Source organism: Pseudorca crassidens, chromosome 1, assembly GCF_039906515.1.
Source record: "Pseudorca crassidens isolate mPseCra1 chromosome 1, mPseCra1.hap1, whole genome shotgun sequence".
NCBI classification, from domain to species: Eukaryota; Metazoa; Chordata; class Mammalia; order Artiodactyla; family Delphinidae; genus Pseudorca; species Pseudorca crassidens.
In genome coordinates, this window is record NC_090296.1 from 146387434 (window position 1) to 146414479 (window position 27046).

General features: G+C 50.4%; 1 protein-coding gene across 4 annotated transcripts in view; it reads left to right on the top strand.

The window, feature by feature from the left end:
* PDE8A (phosphodiesterase 8A) overlaps positions 1-27046 on the top strand; it is a 136418-nt gene that overhangs the window by 18566 nt on the left and 90806 nt on the right. The window contains exon 1 of one of the 4 annotated variants that reach the window (XM_067697857.1): positions 20493-20515. The exons of 1 other annotated variant lie outside the window; for it this stretch is intronic. Coding sequence is in view for 2 of the 3 variants with exons in the window: in XM_067697847.1 (XP_067553948.1) it covers positions 21898-22116 (219 nt within the window). In the remaining variant the exon portion in view is untranslated. Of the gene's footprint in view, positions 1-20492; positions 20516-21224; positions 22117-27046 lie in introns of those variants that run through there. 2 more of the 4 variants (XM_067697847.1, XM_067697838.1) reach the window with 2 other exon arrangements.

A 27046-nucleotide genomic window follows, 5' to 3' on the forward strand; every position in this document is an offset into this window, starting at 1 on the left:
GTGATCCATCTGTATCTGTTTGTGCCCAGGAAGGAGAGGAACTGTCTTTGAACAGCCAGCCAGTCTCTACCACTTCTCTTTGGTAACTTTTGTAATTCTTCTCCTTTTCCCCTCTCCTGTGCATAGCAGTTGTGAAGTTTGGGTGGGATTGAGCCCACCTCCAGCGCCAGGGTGGTCCCTCATGTGCTTATTGCCACAGTTATTTATTCAGTAATAGATGCATAACCCAGGCCTAAGTCAGACAGGACATGAAGTCCTCTGGTCCCAGTCACTGGTTCAAAGGCAGGCATGTGATATGTCTCAATTGGACTGGAGTGGTTATGGGATAGATGTCCCCACCCCCACCCCACCCCCCAGTGAGGACAACGCCAGCTCCTGGGCAAGAACAAGCTCGGAGAATTGCAGAATCCCAGAGCCAGAGTCCCTACCGAACCTCTCCTGAGGCTCGAAAGATCTCACTCTGCACTTCGTGTTTGCATGAGTCGATAAATCGACTTTATCACACAATAATTTGAGGTTAATTTTCCTTACTTGCAGCCAGAAGCATCCTGACTGATAGAACTTAAGAAAGGGAAGGGGAGCAGGGAGAGAGAAAGGATAGAGTCTGGATGTCTAAGTTCTGCTTTGGCTCGTTGCTACCACGTCTGTGATGTTTCTCCAAATACTTGAACACCCAGGCAGGGTCTGAATGGATGTTATCCTAGTTTGACTTCTGAGTTCCCTGGAATTACAGCTGAGATAACTATTTTTTAACATTCTTCTTTTTTCTACCTTTAAACAATAATTTCTCTCTGGATTGAATGACAGTTTCATTGAAGGATCAATTTGGACATTTTATTTGTCTTCTACCAAAGTGAACAGAGCATAGTTCATATGCTTTCTTTTCCCATGTTTTATTTCAGCAACTTCTCTAAAGTTTGCCTTTTCATCAAGAAAATATATGGAATAAATGTACACATTGCAGAAGACATTTGGTTTATATAGCTGGGTATTATCTCTGTATTATATAGGCCTTCTTTATTTCTTGAGTTGAAATGTTCCAAGCCCTTTTGAAATTTGAACAGTTTATCAAATTTGTTGATTTTATAGCACCTCCGTCTTGAAAAAGAATGCCACATGGTGTTCCTGAAAGAACATTTTGAGAAAATTATATGATATTCAATAAGGCAGTTGAAAATAACCTGTTAAGTATTTAGGAATTGTTGTTCAAGAAACTAACTTGCACAGCCAGAAGCCATTAGCTCAGTGCACAGACACCTCATACTGCTGTGGTGACAAATGTGAACCTGAAGGTCCAACCTGACTCATTCAGAGTATGGAGAACAGCAGAGGGCTGACGACCTCTTCATTAGAACTGCCCTCCTTTGCTTATTCAAAAAAGATTTGAGGTAAAGAATACTTACTGTAGGATTAAAAAGGAAGCAGATAAAGAGAACTGGGGCCAAGGGAACACAGGGGTAGACTAATCAGTTGAGTCAGGTGTCAGGTCGTATGTGGCAATGCATGCCACAGAGACTTGCATGGTTGCCAGGGGGTTGGGTCACACATTTGCCTCTGAGCTTCTACAGCCTCAACAGATAGGAAAGCAGCCCCAGAGTTCCTGAGATTTAACAGAAGCCAGTGACTCAGGAGAAGTGTAGTTTCTGAGCCTAGGCCTGAAGAAATCACTCTCCCTTTTTAAGGGTCAGGGCTGTCAACAATCTTCCCATAATAAATATGGTGGTGAGTGTCCCTCAGTGCAAGCTGAGGGCGTGATACTTGTGGACTCCAGGTCAGGCCAGAGCAAGTGGACCCAGGCACCCTGCTAATTGGATTCAGGAATTAAAATTTAGTCTGTTTGGAAGAATGTGACATTATCAATTTTTAATCTTGGCCAATTTTATTTACATTTTTTTGATTAGAAGTGAAGATCAGTCTTTTGCCAAATGTTTATCAGCGATTTGTAATTTCTCTTTTGTGTATTGTCTGTTACTTTGGCGATTTCCTATTGGAGAACTAGAGGGTTTTTTTTTTCAATTTGTACGTAATTTTTTTTAAAGTTACGAATATTATTAGTCCATTTGCCACTTATGGTTAATAACTTTTTTTCCTAGTTTGCCTTTTAAATTTGCTTATGGCAAATGTTTCTAGGATTGCTTACTGAAATGGGATAAGCAGTTGTGCTGGGAGTGGGAGGATGGGGTTAGGGAAGCTGGCCTGAGAAGGGGGAACGTTTGGAATAGCCTCTCTAAGAAGGGGAGAAGGTGTGGTCGGGGGCGTGGAGAAAGCACCCTGGGCAGCATGTGGCACCCAGCTGCCTTTGGACGTCACACATTTACATTCCATTCTGCAAGGTCGTGTTACTCTCCGGCAGGGCTCTGCCACTCTTGTGTATGTGGGCATGAGCAGGACAGTTGGGCTGATCTGGAATTGGAGTTTTGCTTTTCTCAGAATGTCCACTAGCTATTGACAAGGCACACAAGAGAGCAAGAGTAAAGGCTGTGAGTTTGGGTTTGACAGAAGTAGCTGACCCAAGAAGAGATCTGGGAGTTTAGGATAACAGGTGAGCTAAGGCCTGGTGATCTCAGTGAAAGGCACACAAGCCTCGTGCTCAGCACAGCGCCTGCTGTGTAGAACTGCTCAGTACCACTAAGTCTCCCAGCAGCGTGCGCTGGCGGTGAGCAGTGAGGACGACAGAAGAGGCCAGCCACAGAGGCCCAAAGACGGGTAAACAAATCCTGCTGTCGGAGGGCACAGGGTGGCACTGGAAGGGGGGCCCGAGGAGCTTCCAGTATGCTGGTAGTGTTGCTTCTCCATCTGGGTGCTGGTTATACAGGGGTGTTCAGTTTGTGAAAATTCATCTGTTTGTACACTTATGATATATGTACTTTTCTCTGTGTTCAATAAAATGTAAAGAAATGAAAGAGAGAGTGAGTGCACACTTCGGTGCCAGACCACCTGTTTTCAAATCCCAGCTCTTTATAGCCACTTTATAGCTGTGGGACCTTGGGAAAATTATTGAACCTCTCTGTGCCTCAGACTTCAAATCATGTAAAATGAGGATAATAATAGCACTTAGACCCTAGGCGTGCTGTGAGGATAAATGACTCAATACATGTCAAGTGCTCTGAATAGTGCCTAGCAAATAGTAAACACTCCCTATTATTAGTTATTTTGGTTAATAATGGTTATTGCTATTATAAAGCGAAGAGGTATGAGAGAGAACTGATGAACTGGGAAGTTGTGGTCAGAGAAAGCTAGTGGACATTCTGTCAGATGATGTCCTGAGTGTGGCCATGCAGTGGTGCCTGAGTGGGGTTGGGTGGACCGGACCGGGGGTCAGTTAGAACTAAACGGAAGGAACTGTTGTGGGGTGGCGTCGCCACGTGAACCTTGACCTTGCCTAGGACGTGAGGTGGAGAAGACTGATGTCAAGTCCCAAGGCCCCTAGTGAGTGTGAGTAGCCGGTGGCCTCGCGGGGTGATGTGAGTCTCAGAGGGTCAGAGCTGGGGTGGCTGTCTGGGAGTGACAGTGGGGGCATCAGGAGCAGCCTCTCTCTGACAGAGTGGTCTGGAGGCGGGCAGCTGTGGGCTTTGCGGAGTTTTATTCCAGGGCTTTCCCAGCAGTCTCTCTGTTGCGTAGTTAGTGGCACAGAGAGGTGTCAGAAGCCAGGTGACATTCGCTGTGTTGTGACAGTGAAATATAGGTTAATTACATCTGCTCCAGTGTATTTTCCGAATTCCGTTCTCAGTCGGCTGATACCTGTGGTGGTCTGCCTGGCTCCCTGTCACTGCCTTTCTCCTTGGACCTTGGCTAGATTTGTTTTGACCCACCAGACAGACCCTTCCTCCTCACTGTGTAATGCCCCCCCCCCACCAATTTAGTTGCAGGAAATTAAAGTCATCCTATTTCCACGCTCTGGGACAGTCTCATTTCTAGTAACTGGCCCTTGTTGCTGCGGACACACTGCCATCTTTAATTCCACTGCCGGGTATGGGTCTTGCTCTTATATTCTATCCTAGTTCCCTGCCAGTGCCCTGGCTTCCCCACAGCTGAGGCCTCCTTTGCATTTGGCCATCCCCCTTTTTTGACTGTAGGCCCCAAGGATGAGATCCTACCACCCAACCGTGACTCTCCGCCCTCACTTGACTGTCTGCCCGAATCCATGGTCAGGGAACTAGATGCCACATGCATGCCGCAGCTACAAAAAAAGATCCCACATGTTGCAACTAAGACCTGGTTCAGCCTAAATAAATAAATAACATAAATAACATAAAATATTAAATTAAACAAATAAAATAAAAATGTTTTCAGTTAGCATTTTTGACTTAGTGGGTGACACAAAGTAGAGTCAATAATCATCAAGCTACCTTAATCTTTATCCTCTGACAGAGTAGGTATACTTCCACATTTAAATAGATGTTTCCTTTTTATAATTCAAGTCGCAAAGTTACATTTACATACATTTTGTGATTGCAGTCCATTAGGAGTCATTTAATTTCATAACAGAGTTGATTTTTATCACATCGAAAATGAAAAAAAACTGCATTATTTCATTGCAAGGTTGGAAGCATAGTATGCTAAACATTATATGGTTGTAAACCACTAAGACTCTGAGTTTGCCTGTCACTGCAGCATAACGTAACGAAAGCTGACTAATACAGCAGCAGCCTAAGGGGGTCCGAGTACCCCAGGATGATGTTGGGTGAGGGAAGCTCCAACCAGGGAAAGTCACCAGGTAAGACTGGCAGATTGACAGAGCCAGGAAGTGTGTGAGACTGACAACAGCAGTACCTGTGACAGTAAGAGACGTGCCCTTCCTCATGCAGAAGAGGCCAGATGATTTGTGGAGATATTAACTTTGTATTCCTCCGTCCCCTGGCTCTTTCAAGCAAGGAGCCAGTCTCTTGGTATTTCCTTGCTTTGGGTATTTTGGGTGGTCAGAGCACAGAAGCTTCTGGAAGTCGATGGCTCTCTTTTGTAATAACCTTGGGTCTGTGGAGATTCTGTGACACATCCTAGAAGAGGAAGAAAGGGTGGGCTTTTAAGAGCTAAAAGGAGGGAGAGAGAGAGATTTCTACCCAAGTCGGGAAAGGGGCAGAGTGTGATTAGGGCAGGGAAGTGTAGGGAGAGTCCCCACGCCTTGATTCTAGGCAGTGTGCAGGAGGTGACAAGGCCTTGGAGGGAAAGGCTGCCAGGTACACTCAGGGAGGGTCCGCTAGACGCAGAGTGCACACCTCTTGCCTGCAATTCCCACACCCCGAGGGGCACCCCAGATCAGCTGAGTCCCCACACCTGAGGGGGTACAAGGGCTGGGATAGGGGACAGTCCTGCAACCACTGGTATGACCAGAGGGGTCACCCCAAGGGTTTGGTACTGTCTAAGAAGACCCCTGGCACCTTGACAAAACATTGGAGTTGGGGGAGGGAAGCTCAATGATATGTCTGAGATTGAATTTCTTACCAGCTCAGTGGGATAGTGATTTAGAGTCAGCTTTAAATTGAATTAGAAAAAATAAAGAAGTATGCCAGACCGCTGCAGCTTTGCAATCCCTCAGGCAGTCCCTAACCCCACCGCTCGCTCCCATGCCCGCCAGCAAGCAAGTGGCTACCGGACGGGAAGCTCCTTGCAACCCTCCCCTCAGGAGTGGAGGCCGACCAATTGCATGTCCCTGGGCGAGGGGCCCCCAAATCCTCCATCCTGAGGTCCTGCTAGAATGGGCTGTCAACATTTCCTGACCAGAGGGAGGTGGGGAAGCAGGGCCCAGGTCTGGGAGCAGGGGAGAGGCTAAACCACCCAATGGCGGGCATGGGGCACAGGGTGGGACATCTGTCACCCCACAGCGTGGCAGTGGGCAGGGCTGGCTCATCTTCAGCTCTGGCCTGACCAGGCAGGATACCTTCCTCGGGGTCCAGCTACACTCTTGTCTTCTATCAGCCACTGCCCACCAGGCCAGTTCATGATGGGATTGACCCAGGACAAGCCCTGGATGACAGCTGAGAGTACAAGGGCAACTGGGTGGTTAAGAGGCAGATGGCCCAGGTGGTCCTTTCAGGCAAAGTGCCAATTCCTCATCATGGCTCATGAGGACGGTTGTGATCCAGCCCCTGATGACCGCCCTCATTTCATCTCTAGCCACTTCCCAGCACAGCCCCTCCCTTCTCCTAGTTCCAACCTCCCTGAGCTGCTTCCAGTCCCTTGAAGGGACCACATTCTCTCCTGCCTTGTGGCTTTTCTACAGGCTGCCTCCTGTACTGGAACACTCCCTTCTCCCACTTAGCTCATTCTACTCATCCGTCAGGACTCAGCCCCTACTTGTCCCTCAGGACCAAATTTGGTCTTCTGTTCTAGGAAACCCTCCGAACCCCCAAATCTGGATTGGGGATCTGTTCTAGGCACCCCACAGCACTGGTTTTCTATCTTGGTCCTTGTCATACCTGTTATACAGGATTGTTTCACTGTCTGTTCCATAGGCTATTGTGTAATCTCTTGGATGCAGGAACTGTGTCTGTTTCATTTATCATGGTACCTTTAGTACCTGATGTCTGATAAGGAGGATGGAAAGGGAAAGGGAAGGAAGAGAAAGAGAAGGGAGGGGAGGGGAGGAAAGAGACGGCTGTTTTTGCCCTTCTTGCCTTGCCGACGAACCTTGAGACTTCCTTGCCTTTGAAGCTCTTCAATAAGGAAGCCTAGCATCCGGCCTGGGTGGCAGTTTAGTTGAGGTGGTTCAGGAGGCTGTGACTCCAGCAGTCCAGTCTCCGGCCTGGATTAAGCACAGGCTGGGGTGACGATACCCAGGGCAGCTGGGAGCCACATTGCCGGAGGGAAATTTTAACTGCAGCCAAGCAGAAAAATAAAAGTCAGAGGCAAGGGGAAAGCCTGCATCTGTGTGAGGTGCAGCAGCAGGACGTGCTCAGAGGGCGGGTTGGGATGAAGGAGGGACACCAGCAGGGACTGCTTGTTGATCCCAATATCTGTTTCCCCCTCTTTTCTTATATTAAGTGTTTAACTGAACATATGGCCACCAGAATAAAATCGGCATTTCCCGGCCTCCCGTGCAGCTAAACGGGGCCACGTGATTAAGTTTTGGCCAGTGAGATAGAAGAAACATGTTGTATGACTTCCACAAAGTGTCCTGAAGGGAGGGTCCATGCCCTTCGTCTAGGGTGACCCACTCGTCCTGGTTTGCCTGAGACTCTCCTGGTTTTAGCACGGAAAGTGCCACGTCCTGGGCCATCCCTCTGTCCTGGGCAAACCAGGGGAGTCAGTCACCTCCTTCTGGCCAGCATGTGAACGTGAGAGAAAGCGGCCTGGAACCATGAGACGCAGCCACGTGCTGGGGATCGAGAAGGCTGGGCTGCTAGACCGGTGCCTGCACAGTGAGTTCCGGCCACTCAGATGGTCCTGAGTCTGGATCACCTGAGCCTGCATCTCTGATTACTCCCTTTGGGCTTTGTTGACCAGTGAGAAAAATCAACGTCTGTGCTGTATAGGCTGCTGTTAATTAGGCTTCTCTGGCACATGAAGCTGCACCTAATCCTAATGGTAGGGAAACAGGACTAAAGCCTTGACAGATGCTGGTTTGTTGCGCTGCCAGTTGTGCAGGGGGTGGGGGCTTGGTGGGCAGTCCTGAAAGTGCTCACTGTTCTCCGCAGAGCTGCCTCGGGGGCTGCCCCTGGGAGTGAGGGACTGATGAGTGGTCAGGTTTCTACTCCCATCTCGCCAAAGGCTTCAGTGCTTCCTGCGCTTATATCCTTTGACAAAATTGTTCCCTTCCTAAGAAGCAACTTGAAAGCCACTGGTTCTCCAATGAATGGTGACAGCCTGACCCACTGTCCTTCTCCGACCCTACCGCTCCCGGCTGTTTAGCTACTTCTTACCCGCTTACATAGGAGTTGCACAAAACTCATTCAGACACGGGCATAGTAACGAACATAGAGACCAAAAAAGAAAAAGGAAATTAAATCCTAGAAAGAGTTGCATAAGCCTAAACCCCCAGGAGAGACCTGGCACCAGACGATGTCGCTGGCAGCAGCCCTGTATGGGCCTTGCTGTTGCAGGGACCTCCCCGAGGGCCACTTTGGGATGGAATCTACTCCTGGGGGTGCTGCATCATGCCTCAGGTGGCCTTGTTTCTAACAAAGCATCGCTGTTCCTGGACATACTGCCTTCAGGAGCACCTGTGCAACCCGGGAACTGTCTGGGTTTGTGGATAAGGCTGAGGGTGAGTTGTCAGCTCGGGGATGCACAAGGCAGGGGTAAGTGCAGACATGGATTCAGCGAACCTGGGAGTAAAGATTTCCCACTGGCCCCACCAGAAAGCTAGGCAGTTTGGGAGGTACTAGCAGAGCCCTATACTGGAGGAATAACTGGGGTCCAAGACACCCAGGGCAAGTGGCCTAGAACAGGGGGTCCCTGAAGTGCTACAGTTAAGCAGGAGATGGGGCAGCTCTCCCAGCCTGACCCCTAAAGGGAGGGCTTTGTCTTATCCTATCTCAGCCACCTCCTGGTTGTGCCGTTTCCTGCTCTGCAGCATGAGGAAAATAATAATGCCTACTGCATGCACGTGGTGAGGGTGATGTGCAAAAACTCAGTCCAAGGCCCAGCTTGGTGTGGCTAAGCCGGTGGCTCCGGTCCGGTTCTCTCACAAGGTTGTGGTCAAACTGTTGGTCGGGGCTGCAGACCGTTGAAGGCCTGATCAGGCCAGAGGATCCACTTCTAAGATGGCTCACCCACGAGGCTGTTGGTAAGAGGCCTCAGTTCCTCTCTACATGGGCCTCTCCTACAGCTGCCTGAGTGTCTTCACCCCACAGCAGCTGGCTTCCTCCAGAGCAAATGATCCAAGGGACAGAATGAGGTGGAAACCACAGTGACTTTTACCATGTAGCCAGCCTTGAAGTCACATGCCGTCATTTCTGCAGTGTCCTACAGGCCACACAGCCCTGTGCTATTTTTTAGTATGGTTTTTTTTTTTTGCCGCACCGTGCAGCACACGGGATCTTAGTTCCCCAACCAGAGACGGAACCCGTCCCCCCTGCAGTGGAAGCCCAGAGTCTTAACCTCCAGACCACCAGGGAAGTCCTCACAGCAGGGCAGGGGCTACACAAGGGTGCAAGTACCAGGAGGTGGGGCTCGTCAGGCTCTGTTGGGGGTTGGGACCACGTGACCGCACAACCGCTGAACCAGTCCTGGAGCATCTGTTGCCTGACTTCTTGTCATGTGACATAAGAAGTCCTGTTGTTATTCTGCTGCTTACAGCCCAAAGCATCCTGATAGCCCTTCCCCAAAAGTCCTTCGTTTTTTTGCTTAAAACAGCCAGTGTTGGATTCTGTGACTTACAAACTAAAGTCCTTGACTGATACCAGAGAGTAAGTTTAGACCATCAGCCTTGAAGAGGGAAAGTTGGGCTCCTGGGCTGCAGGCATCCTCTGTGACTGTCACTCCAAACCTCACAAATGTGACCTGGTTGTCCAGGGTCTAAGAATAAGCACTGTGAGGGGAGAGACAACCCGGCTTTTCTCTGCCTAAATAGTCATAGTTAGGTAAAAATACTAAAGAAAAATCCTTGCTGCAGTGACACGACTTTGATTCTGCCTGATTCTCCAGCTAGCTCTGTGGCTGAGTCTCTGTGGAGGGATGGAATCCTTCTCCTTTCTCTCCGGGCTGAGATTCCCTGCTTCCCTTTGGGATGGGGCTGATTCCAGCAGAGATTCCCAGGTTCTATCCCTTGGGTGGCCAGCAACCAGGAGGATCTCACAAGTTGCCACCGTGGGCCAGGAGAACACTAAATTTACACAAGTCTGGTCTCCTACCAAAGGGAGGCCAGAAATCAGGATTCTCTGAGCTCTCTGTAGCCTTCATGTGGGACTGGCAAGTTTTCACATTTCAGAAGGAAGAGGAGCCTCTTTGAGCTCACCCTCTCTGATCTTCTGGATCAGCTGCAGCTGGGAGCACGGTAGTTGGGTGGCCCATGGACGCTAGCAGCACCATCACTGCCAAGCTTAGTAATTATGTGCTGGGAAAGAGTCAGACCCCACCCAGACTTCTGTATTCTGCTGGGTCCCAAGGGCACCCATGCAGAGGGACAGGCTGCAGGGTGGGAAATTATATAGGGTCATCTTTTTTCATTTTAATAAATTTATGTATGTATGTATTTATTGTTGGCTGCGCTGGGTGTTCGTTGCTGCGCGCGGACTTTCTCTAGTTGCAGCGAGTGGGGGCAACTCTTCGTTGCGGTACACGGGCTTCTTATTGCGGTGGCTTCTCTTGTTGCAGAGCACGGGCTCTAGGCATGCAGGTTTCGGTAGTTGTGGCGCAGGGGCTTAGTTGCTCTGCGGCATGTGGGATCATCCTGGATCAGGGCTTGAACCCGTGTCCCCTACGTTGGCAGTCAGATTCTTAACCACTGCGCCGCCACCAGGGAAGTCCTCTAGGGTCATCTTTATCCAGCCCCATACTCCCTTTCAACTCAGAGAAGTTGTGGGTGACAAATGAAGCATTTCTTAGAAACAATAAGTGATGTCCATCACTGCGTGAAGGGCTCGCGCAAAGGGGTAAAGGGGTATATGGTGGGAGAGAATGCAGCAGCTTGGGGTCCTGGCTCCACCACACGCATGGTGTGGCCTTGGACAAGTCCCCTCTTGCCCCTTTGAAAAGAGGAGCTGGATCACAAAATGTTAGATCTAAAAAGGACAGGGAAGTTCATCGGGTGGCCTCATATGTCAGGTGGAAGGCTTTGGGCTGCAGATAACAGAAGGCCCAACTAAAAATAGCTTACACAACGAAACTGTTTTACGCCACCTAACAAGGAGTTCAGATGTTGGGCGGTTATGGGATTACACTCAGGATAGCGAGGACACAGGTTCTGTCCATCTTTCCACTCTGCCACCCTCAGGTGTTGGCAGCTCTCCCTCACGGTGGTCAGGTTGCTGAAACAGCACCAGGCATCCCTTTCTTGCCCACCCATTCTGTAGGCAGAAAGCAGTCAGGTGTCTCTCTCGTATCTTTATTTTCAGAGTGAGGAAAACCTTCCCAGAAACCCCTCTCCGCACCATCCCCCAGAGACCCCCTACATCCCATTGACCAGGGGTGTGTCGCGTGCTCATGACTAAACCAATCCCTGACACGGGGAAAGGAGTGACTGCGATTGGCTGGAACCCATCAAGCATCACACCATGGGCTGGGAAGGGCCTGGGAAGCAGGTGAGAGGAGAACGGCTTCCCAGGCCCTTCACGGTGTGTTGGGGAGGAAACACACCGTGTCTGCCATGGCTCAGCTCCTCCTTTCATAGGTGGGGACTGGAGGGGGAGGGGGACTTTCTCAAGTCAGGTCACACAGGAGCTGGTGGCAGTCAGGGGTGAATGCAGTTCTGACTCTTGGGCAGGCTATTTCATCACAACCTGTTGGTCCTGGCCTAGGTGATCTTGAGTCTGGAACTAAAATTCTGATTCTCTCTGAAAACTTTTCTCTCTAGAGTCACCTTAAGTCCATGGCCAGCCTGGGACATAATTCTCCAGAGTTAACTCAAGCCCTTGATGTTTGGCTCAGTAGGAGGCAGACAGGCTTCCCTGCCTTAATGAGAAGTTGCTATGGCTTGGTAGTTAAAAGCTCTGAAGGCAGGCAGAGCAAGATCAGACCCCATCCCTGCCATCCCTGCCTTATCTGCTGTTTGTTGAGCCCAGCGGACTACCCCGGCAGCAGCTGGCAGTAACACCTTCTGCCAGTGAGACTGTTCATAACAGTCACCCCATCAATGATTACATCAATCCATGGCCAGCCAGCAAAATACAAACCACTCGAGATATCTCAGGCAAAGCAGTGTCGATGAGAGGAATTGGCTAAAAGGTGTTGGAAGAGCTGGAGACACAGAAGCATGACAAGGGTGTTTCCAAAGGGATCAGGAAGCTGCCAGGCCCAGGAGGACACACACCTTGCTGCTGAGCTGCTAGAGGTGCCGCCCCGATGCTCACCGCCAGCTACTGTTGCCACCAACCCAGCTGCAGCCACTGCCGTGATGCTGCCAGAGCCAGACTGGCTTTCCCCTTCCTCCTGCATTCTAACCTCTTCTGTGCCTCCATGGGCTGAACCCAACTAGAAACCAGCTGGTCAGAGGAGTGGGATGGAAAAGAAGGGACGGAGGTCCCGTTAGATCGTATTTGGGACAGAAACACGTGAGATGAAGGTGAACAGCATGGATCTCAGAGTCAGAGAGGCCTGGGTTGGTGTCCTTATTCTGTGACCTGGAGCAGGTCACCTCCCCTGTGTGAGTTTTAGTTTCCTCATCTATAAAATAGGAATGGTAATACTCATCTCAGAGTGCTTGTGAAGGCTCAAAAGGAAATGATCGTAAGGAGCTTCAGAAAAGTGGCCAACAGCTTAGAAGGGGCTAGTTCCTGAACCTACCCTGCTCCTGCCTCTCACTTCAGGGCCTTTGTACTCTGTGCTTTCTCTTACCTCTGCCTGGAATGTTCCTTCCTATATACTTTTTAATGTAATTACTTTGTAGCCCAGATAGGACATTTTTAATTGCAAGAGACCAAAATTTAGACCCAAAGAGGCTTAATCAAAAGCAGAAGTGGTTAAAGCCGAAAAGTCCCAGCATAGTTCGGACTTCAGGTATGGCTTGATCAGGGGTTCAAGCAGTAACATCAACACACATTAACTCTGGATTGGATCATGTGCCTATCTCGAAATCAATTTCTGTGGCTGGGGATGTGGTACATACTAAACATTCCACCCAAATAATTTGAGTTGATACTAGGCGTGACTGTGGTTTCCCAGAGGAAAATTAGGTAGCTATAAGGATGAATGGGTGCTGGGCAGGAAAAACAGCTATCCATTCATATTTCAGCTCAGGGAAAACATCCTGGTGCTCACTCTCCTCTGTTCAAGGTTAAGTCATTTCCCACTGTGCTACACAATCAGAGCTCCTTGGACGTCACAGCATTCATCAGCTTATAATTATACTCTGATGGAGTTGAATGAAGGAGCCTGCCTTCCACCCCAGATTATGAGCTCCATTGATAGGCAGGGGCTATTTGGCCATCACTGTATCGTCAGTATCCAACCCAGTGCCTACACTTGCTAGACGCTCAGCAGAGTCTGTACATGAAGGGATGAATCTGGGACCCCGGTTATTATGAGGCCCAGCCTGCTACTGTGACTTTTTCCAGCTGCACTGCTTCTTAGGCTGGAGTCTTTCCCCTCCAAAGTCTTCTCTCCCCTGCAAGCAGGCTTGGGCACACTTATACAGGACACCCCTCCCGAGAGAAGGGAATGACAGTTTTCCCATGGGAGGTGGGAGGCCTGAGACCCAGAACTCAGGGCGGGTGATTCAGGCCATCAGAAGCAACTTGATGAATCAGGAGAGAGGCCAGAGGAAAAAGGAGGGTTACTTTGGATTAAGAGCTTTAAGAGGAGTGATTCATGATCGTTGTGGCTGACATTTAAAAAGCCCCAAATACTTTTGGTAAACAGTGTGCTGCTTTGCATCTTGCCTCCCGTTTATCCTGGGACTGAAGCAGCCCACAGTCGCTCTGGGGTGTATCATATTCACTTTCTGCTTCTCAAGCATCAGTGATGTTTGGCTCCTCAGTTTCCCGTATGTAACTTACTATCGCCAAAACTTATTTTCATGGAAGTGCTTGCACAGTAGAGACAGGTTGGGCTTTGGTGTCAGTTACGGCACAGTGTGCACCCAGGTTCTGCCGTCTGCTCTCTGTGTGACCTAGGACAAGTTACTTAACCTCCCCGAGCCTCCATATTCTCTCCAATAGTGAAAAGATGACAACATCAACCTCTCAGGGCTTTGGGGATATTTAGACGGGGATGCTTCTTTGTAGTGCAAATTCCAGGTTTAAGCTGTGGCGGGTGGATGGAAGGGGTGGGAAGGAGCATGTGCGACAGGAGAGGGAGGAGAACGGGGAAGCCGCAGGGCTCTGGGGTCTCCCTGCTCTACCCAGGGGTGAGCGTGAGTCTGAGTCCCCTGTAGAAAATCTGTGAACTGATGCTGGAAGGGCTCTTTGCCCAGATATAAACTCTGCCAGACACAGGGCGCAAACAGCATGCCTTCAGGGCCTAGGAGACAAAGTGAGACACTGTGTGTGTGCGCACACGCGTGTGTATGAAGGTGTAGGGTGACCGGTCGGCCTGGTTTGCCTGGGATTGAGGGTTTCCCAGGGTGCAGGACTTTCAGTGTGAAAACCTGGAGAGGAGAGTCTTGGGCAACCTGAGACGTGGCTGGTGACCCTGTAAGTGTGTCTTTTCCCCGACTTGTGCCTGGAGCCCAGAGGAGCTTCAGCACCCTGAGGACTCCAGGGCCTCAGCTTTCACAGCCTCAGGAGTCGGTGCCAGGGCCCAGCTGTTAACATGGTGTGGGGTGCCAGCAGAAGAGAGAGAGTGGGGGGTGATCTCACTGCCTCACCCCAGACCCCCTCAGACACTCCCAGAAGCAACTGGCTGAAACGTTGCAGGAGGCTGGAGGCCTGCCTTAGTAGAGGGGGAAAGAGCCAGCAAAATGTGGGTCATTACCACATGGTGACCAAGGTGAGGTCTGGGGAAACATGGGTTCCATATAAGGGCCGAGCCAGAACCCGGCACTTAGTGTGATTTTTGTCATTATATTTTCTATTGGGCCATTGATAGTCTAGAGTACTACTTTTTACTTTTAATCTGGTCACTGTAGGGAAACCTTTCATGTTGATAACTCTTGAATTGATTTCTGAGTATCCTGAGTATAAAGCGACATTACTTGCCATTAATGATCACTTTTATCTCCAGTTCTAATTTCTAAGCCACGTCTCATTGCACTTCTCAGACCATCTAGATAACATTGGCTAATAGCAGCGCTGGTTGTTGCCTTTTGTTTTATTTCTGAATCCATTAATTATGCTCTAGTCAAGTGCTTCTTGGTCTTGGGGCACTCTTTAGAGTAGACCCGCTGAGTCCCAGCCCTGGGGAGTGTTCTAGTGCTTCATTATTAAATAGCTTGAAAGCTCTTAGCTGGAAATAAATATGCTTCATTGTATTAAAGAAGCATCTTCTGTTTTTAAGAACCTTTGTAAAGGGTGGGTATTGGGTTATTAAAGACCTGCATCAGCTCTCGTTCTAAAAAACCTCAGTGTCTTCGTCTGTAAAATGGGGGCAGGGGTAGGGGAGTGGGAGGAGCAATAGTAACCACTTCATGGGGCCGTTTTGAGGAATACGTGAGCTCACACACGTGAAGTGCTTGTCACACAGGCTGGCCGGTGTCATCGCTGTCACAGGTTCCATCTCAGGGCTGTCTGGACACACTGCTCTCCTCCTCCAGGCCAGGAGACCCTGTGTTGCTCCCCTGCTCCTGCCCTGAAGGAGGGGCAGTCAACAGCGATCCTGGCCCCCAGAAACCAAGTGCTCTTTTCAGGTAGAATTTGGCTGAGAGCCACAGGCTGGGCGGTTGGGAGGCTGGGTGGGTTGGGATGAGCCCCCAGGGAAAGAACAAGAGCTGGAGGACTTCATGGGTCCTGGCTGTGCCCCATCCAGCTGTGTGACCTTGGCGTGTCACTTGACCCCCTGTGACCTGCTTCTTGAGACGGCCATTCCTGAGGAAACCTGAGGCCGGTCCCACCTACCCGGGAGGTGGAGTGAGGCCAGGGACGGAGCCAGGGCTGGGGCACTGGGTCCAGGGTAGAGGGAGGCATGGACTGTTTTTATTAAATAACAACATGACCTGCAGGGCAGACCCTGTGAATTTCCCCCAAGATACCAGATTCCTCCCCCGCACTGCCCCATGCTTGTCTCCCCCTGCACACACCTGGACAGTGTACTTTTCAGAGGAGGTAGGCAGAACTGGCCACAGAATTTGTGGGATCCAGTGCGACATGAAAATATGGGGCTCCTCATTCAGCACTTATTAAGAATTTTAAGATGGTCACAGCTGAGCATTAAACCGAGATTGGGACCCTTGTAAGCATGGGGCCCTGTGATGGGGGCCTGGGATTAGGGACAGAACAAATTAGGAACTTGGGACAAGGAACTCCCTGTGGTGTGGAAAGCAACGGTGTTGCTGTGGGGCTGTGGAGGTAGAGACTAGGGCTCCCAAAGGCCATGCTCGCAGCATCACAGCAAACTGCATCTGGAGAGCTGAGGTGTCAGGACAGCGAGACGGTCCTAGTGGCATCTGGGTCCCTGTATTCTTCCCTTCTGGTATTCTTGGGAAATGAAGCAGTAAATACCTACCCTGGCTGAGCTAGTGGAGTTGGTCTCTGACCTTTACAAACAAATACAGCAGTGTTAGGAATTTGGGACTTTCTCCAGTAGGTGGGAGAGGATATGACCCCCTGGTGTGGTGGGCAAGTGTGGATGGAGCCAGGGAGCTGGCACTGGGGGCAGAGCTCCTTGTTGGGAGTGGAGGAGTCTGAGACGGCAGGAGCTAATAAGGTCGTTTTGAGGAAGGGGGTCCACATTAGGTTGTCAATCCTGCGCTCCAGGAGAAACACGAGTACCAAGGTCTGGAGCCAAATAGAGGAGAGAAATGCAGGTGTACGTCTGAATTCTGGGGCGAGAGGACAGTATCTGGGGGCTTCTCTCTACTGTTCTCACCTATAGGAAGTGCTGCTCCCTCCTTACAGTTCTGGCCTAGGGGCGGATCATCCATTCCCTCCCTTATCTGAGAAAGGCTGGAACGTTCAAACACTTTACTAAAGGCTTGGGAGTACAGACAGAAATAAAGATAAGGAGGCCAGGGGCCTGGAGAGGATGATCAACAGAGGCCTTGCATCTGGGGGTGGCTGGATCCCCCTTATCCAGGAGCAGAGGGCATGTCCAAAGAGCTCCCCCTTCTCAGTCCCTCAGCTCAGCCAGGCTCTATGTTTTCATTTCCCCTCATCCCTTCTGGAGCTGGGGTGGGCTGAGAGGTACATAACTTTTTCACCAAGCAATTCAACTTTTAGGAGTCCACCTTACAGAAAAAGATACATTCAAGGATGTTCACGGCAGCCCTGTTTCTGATATCCTAATAGCTGTGTGTGTGTGTGTGTGTGTGTGTGTGTGTGTATAATATTTAACATAGAAACAGGTCTGGCAGCATATGGTCCAAACTGTTAACAGTAGTTACCTCTACGGAAGGAAGGGAGTGGGAAGGAAGAGAGACTCTCCTTTGCCTCTGCACACTTTATATACTTCTGCTAAGTTTGATTTTTTTTTTTTTACTATTTTTCTAGCACGTATTAATGTGTAAATTATAAAATGTGTAATTTTAAAACAATTTAAAAATTCCATTGTAGAAATCTAGGGCAGGACAGGAATAAAGACGCAGACGTAGAGAATGGACTTGAGGAGACGGAGAGGGGAAAGGGTAAGCTGGGACGAAGTGAGAGAATAGAATTGACATATATACACTACCAAATGTAAAATAGCTAGCTAGTGGGAAGCATCTGCATCTAACGGGGAGATCAGCTCGGTGCTTTGTGATCACTTAGAAGGGTGCGATAGGGAGGGTGGGAGGGAGACGCAAGTGGGAGGGGATATGGGGATATATGTATATATACAGCTGATTCACTTTGTTATACAGCAGAAACTAACCAACATTGTAAAGCAATTACACTCCAATAAAGACATTAAAAAAATTACATTGTACAAAAGTTTGAAAGCTAGAGAAATGAACCTGGTGAAGTCTGATGCCACAGATTTGTAGGGGTATTGAACCTCGGGGTCATTTCATTTCCTCCAGCAGTTGCTGGCAGTCTGTGCGGAGACCTGGAGGAAGGTGGTGTGGAAAGGACCCAGGAGAAGGTGGGAGCTAAGATGCAGGCGCTCAGTAATTATTCTAGGCACCTGATGTCAGTTAGCCCATTTAATCCCTGAGAGGTAGATACCCTTAATCCCAGATTTACAGTAGAGGAAAGCAGCTTGGAGAGGGGATGTATGGCAGGGCTGGGGTTCACACCTCAGGGTGCAGGATCTCTCCCACTTGTGGCTGCTTCAAGTCCAGTTCAATGGGGAAGGCGAGGAGAGGAGTAGAAAACTGAGTGCCAGTAGCAGTCTTTGAACGCTGACTCCTGGGTGGAGGAGGAAATAAAGCCAGGAGGGAGCATCGGTTGTAAAAAAGGTCAGCTTAAGTGTAAGAGGTGTGGAAACGGAGTCGGTTTGGGTTTTAGATAGAATAAAGCTGTGTGGGACCCTGCATCTTCATGTCTCTCATGAACTGGTGAAGCGGCCATGAGGACTGAGGAGTCTCCTGGGAATGGCCTGTGCTAGTGGGTGGGTGGGTGGGGGCCCAGGCTGGCCTCTGTCCCTTGGGTGACTTCTTTCCCGGCCCCACTGACCTCATGCCTGAGACCTCAGAGTAAGAACTGCTCGAGGGGACTTCCCTGGCGATCCAGTGGTTGAGACTTCTCCTTCCAGTGCAGGGCTATGTGGGTGGGGTGGGGTGGGGTGCCGGTTGGATCCCTGTTTGGGGAGCTGGGATCCACTTGCCTCCGGCGAAGGAGCCAAAACACAAAACAGGAGCAATATTGTAACAAATACAATAAAGACTTTAAAAATGGTCAACATTAAAAAAAAACAAAAACAAAAACCAAACTGGGGGCTTCCCAGGTGGCGCAGTGGTTGAGAGTCCGCCTGCCGATGCAGGGGACACGGGTTCGTGCCCCGGTCTGGGAAGATCCCACATGCCGCGGAGTGGCTGTGCCCGTGAGCCATGGCCGCTGAGCCTGCGCATCCGGAGCCTGTGCTCTGCAACGGGAGAGGCCACAACAGTGAGAGGCCCGCGTACTGCAAAAAAAAAAAAAAAAAAAAAAAAAAAAAAAAAAAAACCACCAAATTGAAGTTGACCTTCAACTACAATTCTGAGCCTGGTGGGCGTCAAGCACCTCTGCTTGGGGGAATGGATTGGGGGGGTGATGGAGGAGTATGTTCTCCTGCGTGCCATGGAACTTCCGGGTACCCACATGGCTGGGGGTGCCTCTCCTGCAGCAGGAGTGGGATTGTTCGTGAGCCCCCTACATACCGCACGGGCTGGAATTCTTTACAGGGGATCAGGAGTCCTGGGTGAGCCAGTGGGTGGCCCATGCCAGTGAGGTTTGGGTTAGTTCTGTCATTGTGACCCCTTTTGTGTCCCCTGTCACTGAGGTCTGGGGAAACTGGGTAGAGAAGTGTTCAGGGACCTCAAGGTGCAGATTATGGCCAGGGAAGGAGGGGTGGGGTGGAACTGATGTTAGGCAGTTGAAGCTGAGATGGGGGGTGGCAGGGAGAGACTGTGACTTCCTGGAGTGTCCCAGGCTGAGTTCCAGAGTATGGATGAAAGTGAGTGGGCGGTTGTTCCTTGTGACCCCAGAAGTGGGCAGAGGACTCCTGCCGTTGCTGTCTGCTCCTGCTACATTCTTAGCCTTAGCTTCCTAAGTCTAGAGTCTCCAAATTGCAGAGCTGGAAATCAGTTAACGCTGCCATCCAACAGGTCTCTGGCAACAGAGAGGGCAAGAGTCCAGCTCAGGACAGCAAAGGGCAGCGCAGGAGGCCAGCGAGGCGGGGCTGGGGATAAGGGTCCCCACCCCGAATTAGAGCAGGGCTCAAGGATTTCCAAGGTGAGCCCAGGACACCGAGGTCCTGCCTCCGAAGGGGAGCCCAGAGGGCAGCCTGAAGCCCCTGGAGGAGGCAAGGTCAGTGCCGGGAGTCATCAAGGCCCGGCTTCTCAGTGAGGTGGGGAGGGGAGGACAGAGGGCGTGAGATAGACTTTCAAGCACTCTGACGGTTCAAAGCGTTTTCTTCACCAATTACTGTTTATTTAGAAGAGTGCAGATTCTGCCTGGAAAAATTACGTTCAAAACCCAGCAAAACAGAGGCAGAAAACACTACAATTGATGGTAAATTTCTTTTTCTGTGTCTTTCAAGACATCTTCTTTGAGCCGCTGGTACTTTTATAAGGCGTGGAGGCACACATAAGATTGCTAAATGTGCTTATGCTAAATGTGCTTAAACTTGATAGTGTAAGTTAGGTGCCAGTGGTTTGGGCCCGCTCGGGCTAGTAAAGAGGGCCAATAGCACAGAACTGCCCTCGGGTTACCCGGCCTTTGAGCTCTGCCGCCCTCAGGAAACTGCCCGGTGCGCACCTCCGGCCCGGAATATCCCGGCTCGAGGGGCGCCAGGGCTGTGGATCTTAGGCTCGTCTTGAAGCCCGAGTCACCACAGGGAACCCGCCTCCTGAGCCCGTCTGGCAGTCTCAGCGCTGCAACAGGGACTCCAGCCTGGAGCACGCGTCCGGGTCTTTACAGTAGCCGGGCTGGAGGCGGGAGCCCTGGCACCTCAGGGTCTTGCCAGGGCCGCGCTAGGAAAGGTGTGGACGGCGGGAGAGGAAAGGGACCCGTCGCGTCGGGGTCTCGGCTGACCGGGAGCCGCAGGGAGGGCGGGAGAAAGGGCGGGTCCGAGGTGGGCTGCTCCGGGGTCCTTGATGGACGCCCAGGAGTGCCACCCTCTCGCTGATCGTGGGAGGAGACCCAGGCACAGAGAGGCTAAGTGATTCGCTCAAAGTCACACAGCGAGCCGCTGGCGATATGTGTGGGATGTAGTTCTGCCAACGCGTCTCGCGTCATCACAGGCCGCGCCCGGCACGGCGGACGCCTGGTTCTGTTCCCGCAAGCAAGGAGCCTTTGGGGCCTTGGGCGCCCCGTCCTTTGGTTAAGAGGAGAGTGGGACGGCATCCCCAGCTTGCCCCTAAATGTAGCTTCTTAGCATCCCAGCATCACAGCCTCCCGGTCGCCTGTGTAGGCGGGCATGGTGCTCCAGGTCTTGGCGCCAGAGGGAACGCACAAGGACTGCGGCCCCCGACAATGACGCCCGGACCCCACCTGCCTGGGACCACCGGAAACAGAGGTCCTTCCACCGGCCTCTTTAATAGCTCAGAGATAGTGACCGTTATCTCTACTTATCTATTAGTCATGCAGCTGCTAAGTTACAAGCCGGAGCCGGTTTTCGAACCCATTGGTGTGGGTTTTGGTGGCCGCAGGCCGGAGATCAGAGCCCACCGGCTCGGGGTGGCTGTGTGTGGCCTTGGGCAAGTCTTTCTCCCCGCAGCCAGGCAGCGCCCCTCCCGTTGTGGCCGCGCCTGCTCAGTGGCGGGAGGGGCCCGGGAGGAGGCAGCGGGCGTCCCAGCTGCTTTGCATTGACGCCAGCACCGGCTGGAGGTCACAGCTGGGGGCTGGGCGCGGCGTGCTGCCGGGAAGACCCGGCCCGCCAAACGGAGCCGGAGCCGCTCCGTCCGCAGCTCCCGGGTGAGCGCCGCCGCTTCAGTGCTTCTCGACGGCACGGCTTCAGATCCGACTGGAGCCGAGGTCTCTCCTTCCCTACCCGGGCGGACGCTGCCTCGTCGCCCCAACCGGCTTCCTTTGGCCCCTACCTCTCAACGGCGAGAGATCTAGGCTAGCTTTCTCCGCCACCAGCCCTGACACCAGGAGCATTTATTCGCGGGGCGGCAGGCGGAGCGGCGTGGGTGCCCGAGCCTCGAGAGTCGGCTGCTAAAGCGCCGCGGAGCGGGAACGGGCCGTGAGCGGGCGCAGCACGGATCTCACCTCCCTCGGGGGACTCGCCTACACTCGGGTCGGGAGAGCTCAAATCTCCTCCCCCGAAATTCCCCGGAAGCGCGGCTCGGCAGAGGCGAGCGCGGCGATGTGAGGGAGGAGGCTAAGGGCTCCCGCTTCAGGAAGGGCATGTTCGGAGGGGCGGCCGCGGTGCGCTGCCCGCCCCACCGCCCCCACCCCACCGCCGCAGCTGCTGCTCCGGCACCGCGATAAAAGGGGCGGCCGCACTTCCTGGCGCGAGACCCGCGCTCGCCGGCTCCCGCCCAGGCGGCGATGACAGGGCGCTCGCGGCAGCCGCGAGGCACCGGGCCGGCCGTTTACTGACCGTTTCGCGGCTACCCGCCAGCGTGTCGGAGACGCCGCCTCCAGCATGGGCTGTGCCCAGAGCATCCACGCTTCCGAGAGCCGGGTGGTGTACCACGGCGGCAACGAGGCCGAGGACGCGCCGGGCCCCGCGGCGCCGCCGTTGCAGCCCGGCGGGCCGCGCCTCCCACCCGGCCAGACGACGGCTGCCTCGGCCCGGTCCTGTGGCTCCAGCCTCGTGGAGTCCGAGCCAAGCAGCGGCAGCGGCAGCAGCATCGGCAACGCGGTAAGGAGTGCCGCGAGGGCGGGTGCTCCGAGGCTGCGGTCTGCGGTGAAATTCGGGCCCTGCGTTGCGGCAGCTTTCCCACAGGGATTGGTGGGGCTCCCTCCTGGGCCGCGGTGCCCTGTCGCCCGGCTTTGGATGACTTTGACGGACGCCAGCGGGCCGTCTTGCCAGGGCAGCGACCGGAGGCGTACCAACCCTAGTCCTGGGCACCGTGCTTAGTAGAGTTGTGCTTAAGACGCTTTCCGAGCCGCGGCTTCGGTTCCTGGGACACATCCGACCCGATGTGTCGAGCAGGAGGGACCTCTGTGAACTTGACCCAGGCGGTTGCATCCATTACCTCCCAAACAGAGGAACCCCCCCCCCCGCCCCGCCCCAGGATATTCTGGCGCGACCCTGAACGTTAAGTCAGTGTGAACTTTGTTCCTTTGGTTCTCGTGGTGGAAAGGGAAGGCCGGCTAGCACTGTGAAGCCGGGGTACTGGACCCTACCACCGTGTTGCGTTTTCCCTCTGTCAGCTTTGCACAAGCATGCAGTTGCAGTTTTCCATTTTCTTTGGGACTATTAAAATGTAATCTGGAACATCAGCTTTGCTTCATTGCACATGTATTTGAGGTTCACTTTCATTAGCATGCATGTTGTACCTGAAGCATATGTAATTAGAAAATAGTATCAGAAACGCGATTTTTGAAGCATTCAGCAGAACAAAGTTAATTTTTTATTAAGCATTCTTACTGGGACAGTTTGTGAAGTAAGCCTTTCTTCTTTCTCCCCTGGAAAATTACCCCAAGCAACTAGGAGGGGGAAGAAAAACCCAGAAATGAAAACTCTGTCTTTGAAGAAATTAGGAGATGTCTGAAACCCCAAACCAGAAAATAAGTGGAAAGGGTTTTTGAAAGATTGGACCAGGAGTATGAGAGGAAGTAGACAGAAGACACTTGCAGCTGCAGAACTTAGGAAAAGAAAACTCAAGTAGCAAATAGTACTTTCTAAGGTGAGGGATGCACCCTGGGGTTCAAAACCAAAATGTTTAGTTTGAAATGGTGGAAATGAGTGCACAGGCTGGTGGCAGAAGCTTCACCGGGTGCAGTTTGATACCAAGATGCAGAGGAGCATGGACTGAAGGAGGACTTATCTCAAGTAACATTTGTGGGGAGCAGGCTGAGCTGTGACGACAGGAAGGAGAGGACTCTGTGCTGTGAACAGCCCTCACAGCTGCCTGTCTCTTTGGAGAGAGAGAGAAGCTCAGGAATACCCGTCCCCATTCTGTGTGTCCACGTATACCATCCCGCCAGAAAAAGAAAGAACACTCCCGTTCCTCTGAACATGGCTCTGGCTCTTCTCCCAAGTGAGTCTTCTTCAAATAACTGGTCTAGAATAAACCACCTTCAAAAATGAGTAATCAGGGCTTCCCTGGTGGCGCAGTGGTTGAGAGTCCGCCTGCCAATGCAGGGGACACGGGTTCGTGCCCCAGTCCGGGAAGATCCCACATGCTGCGGAGCGGCTGGGCCCGTGAGCCATGGCCGCTGGGCCTGTGCGTTCGGAGCCTGTGCTCCGCAACAGGAAAGGCCACAACGGTGAGAGGCCCGCATACCGCAAAAAAAAAAAAAAAAAAAAAAAGAGTAATCAAAAATGGACCAGTTCAGGATCTAGTCAAACATAATTACTTAAAAGAAGATGAAGAAACATGAAAAAACAGAAAGATGATGATGACCAGCACTCACTAGAAAAACACTGGCACAGAACAAGTGAAATTATGATGAAATATTTCACAAATTAAAGAAAAATGTCAGTTTACTGCTGTAAATAGCTGGAGCACAAATCGGAAGTACAGGAGCTCAGGGAAGAAATGGCAAGTCAGTAGGCAAAAAAACCTAAGTTCAAGAAAGAAAGTGAAGGGAAAAATAAAACGCATCAAAGAAATGAAGGCAAGTTAAAAGTTAACCAAGACAGGGCTTCCCTGGTGGTGCAGTGGTTGAGAGTCTGCCTGCCAATGCAGGGGACACGGGTTCGTGCCCCGGTCCGGCAAGATCCCACATGCAGCGGAGCGGCTGGGCCTGTGAGCCATGGCCGCTGAGCCTGCGCGTCTGGAGCCTGTGCTCCGCAACGGGAGAGGCCACGATAGTGAGAGGCCCGCGTACCGCAAAAAAAAAAAAAAATGTTAACCAAGATAGTGTATAGAAAACAGAAAAGGAGTGAGCAAAGTGAAAACAGAAATAGTTTAGACTTATGAATGAAAAGTACAAAAATTCCCTGAAGAAGGAAACAAATAATAGACAAAATAAAAATTTAAAGGTTTCCAGAAAGGAGAACTTGAATCTACAGTTTGAAAGGACGCACTGTATACCCAGGAAAAATTGACATAGAACCGTCAGCATTGCAGTGTATCCCAGTAAAGTTATTGGACTTAAATTAAAGAATTTAATTTAATTTAATTCTTTAAATAATTAAAGAATTATTTGGATGGCCAGGCCAAAAGATCAACTAACTTATAAAAGGGGAAAATTTGGCTGTTCCTTATCATCAATCAACATGGGAGAAGACTGACAAAATCCTTAAGAAGAGTAAGATTGACCCAAGGATTTTATATTCATTGAAATTGTATTTTTTTAAAAAACAAGTTTTGGGCTTCCCTGATGGCGCAGTGGTTGAGAGTCCGCCTGCCGATGCAGGGGACACGGGTTCGTGCCCCAGTCTGGGAGGATCCCACATGCCAGGGAGCAGCTGGGCCCGTGAGCCACGGCCGCTGAGGCTGCGCATCTGGAGCCTGTGCTTCGCAATGGGAGAGGCCACAACAGTGAGAGACCCGCGTACCGCAAAAAAACCCCACAAAAAAACAAACAACAAAAAAACCCAAGTTTTTAAATATAAGATCTTGAGAAAAAATATCCCCATGAACTCTTCTTGAGGAATCTAGTGAAAGACAAACTTCAGTCCACCAAGCGGTAACTGGAAAAACTCCAGCAAAAGAACCATTAAAAGCATTGATCAAGTCTGTTTACCTGTAGATTAAAACAAATTTGGAGATTAGTGCAATAGAACAGAATGTGACGGTTGTATGACCTGACAATATGAAATTATCTAACCGAATTTGAGAGGAGAAGAGGAAAGAAGATGGTAGTAAATTTAGAATATTCTTTCCTCATCTTTAATAGGTAGGGTTCAAAAGGGTATCGTTTAAAGCTAACAGACAAACTACTGGAGGTTTAGGTATATTTAAGAGTACAAAGTTAAACAGGATGTAGTATGATGGACTAAAATAGGACAGTGGAGGGATGGTGCAAGAGAAGAAAATATCTTAATTTTATTATTTCTCATGGGGGATTAAATAGATACTGTCTAAAGAAATAAAGGCTTTCAGATATTAATAAAAGTAACCAATAGATTAAAAAATAAACCATCTGAAATATCAAAATATACACACAAAGGAAAATGAACAGTCTCTACAAAGGATAACAAAAATAATTGATAGAACTAAGGCCACTATCTGTCATATCAGTAAATATAAATGGAAATTGGAGGTCATCAGCTTGGACATCAGGAAGTCGAATCACATACTCCACTAATATGGTTCCCTAACAGAAGAGGCACTGCAGTGGGAGGGACACAGCAGGACACTCCAGAGAAACCACAAAAATGCTCCCTCCATAAGAGGAAAAGCTTTAAAAATCCATCAGGCTCCTAGAGTGAGAAATCGTCTAATAGAACCAGTCGCATGAGACCTTCTCCCTGGTCCTTTCTTATGCTCCCTGCCGCAGAAACAGCAGCTGGCAGGTAGGGGAGGAAGTGAGGGGGAGAGAAGCAGCACCTGCTTCTCCAAAGGCGTGCTGCCCCGCAACTAGCCCTGCTGGTGGAGAGAGAATCTTCTTCAGATGAAAACTGAAGTGCTGTTAAGCTACTGGACTGATCGTTTTCTTTTTAAAGTACCTAAACTCTTTTTGAAAGTTAATGCAGTTAATGCATAACTCATCAGTGTACAACTCGATGAATTCTTGTATATGTAACTAGCATCCAGACCAAGAAGTAGAATATTCCAGGAACCTATAAGTCTTCCTGATACTCTCTTTCAGTCACCTACTAGGCTACCCCCACCCCCGCCAAAATATGCTGTAGATTAGTTTTGCCTGATTTGAACTTTATGTAAATGAAGTAGACTGATCACTTTTAATTACTAAATTGAGGATGTATTTGTGACTTAATGAGTGTACGGGGTTGAATAGTGTCCTCTCAAATTTAATGTCCACTGGAACCTCAGAATGTGACTTATTTGGAAATAGTCTTTGCAGATGTAATTAGTTAAGACAAGGTCATACTGGATTAGGCTGGGCCCTAAGTCCAGTGACTGTTGTCCTTGTAAGAAGTTCATGCCATGGCAGAGGCAGAGATGGGAGTGATGCAGCTACAAGCCAAGGAAAGCCAAGTATTCCCGGCAACCACCAGAAGCTGGGAGACAGGCGTGAAATAGCTTCTCCCTCAGATCCTACAGAAGGAAGCACCCCTGCCTACACCTTGATTTTGGACTTCTGGCCTCCTGAACTGTGAGAGAATAGCTTTCTATTGTTTTAAACCACCTAGTTTGTGGTAATTTGTTACAACAGCCTTAGGAAACTAATAAAATGCAACTCTAGGACTGAGTATTAAGAAAGAGAGGGCAGAAAATTTATGAGACTTGTCCTCATTTTAGGAGTGGAGGAAGCACTACTTCCATTAAACAGGTTTAAAGCCGGAAAATGACTTAAAGACCCTTTTGTTTACCCTGCAAGAGCCTTGCATATTCAACGTACCAATTATAGAAGCAAACTGTTGGCTCACTGGAATATCAGACTCTCAAATGTTCACCTTCCAGAAGGGCAGTGGAGATAAGACTTTCCCCAGATTTATTTCATGCATTGCATTCACTACCAGGCTCTTTATTCTGAGTCCCATGTTCCCA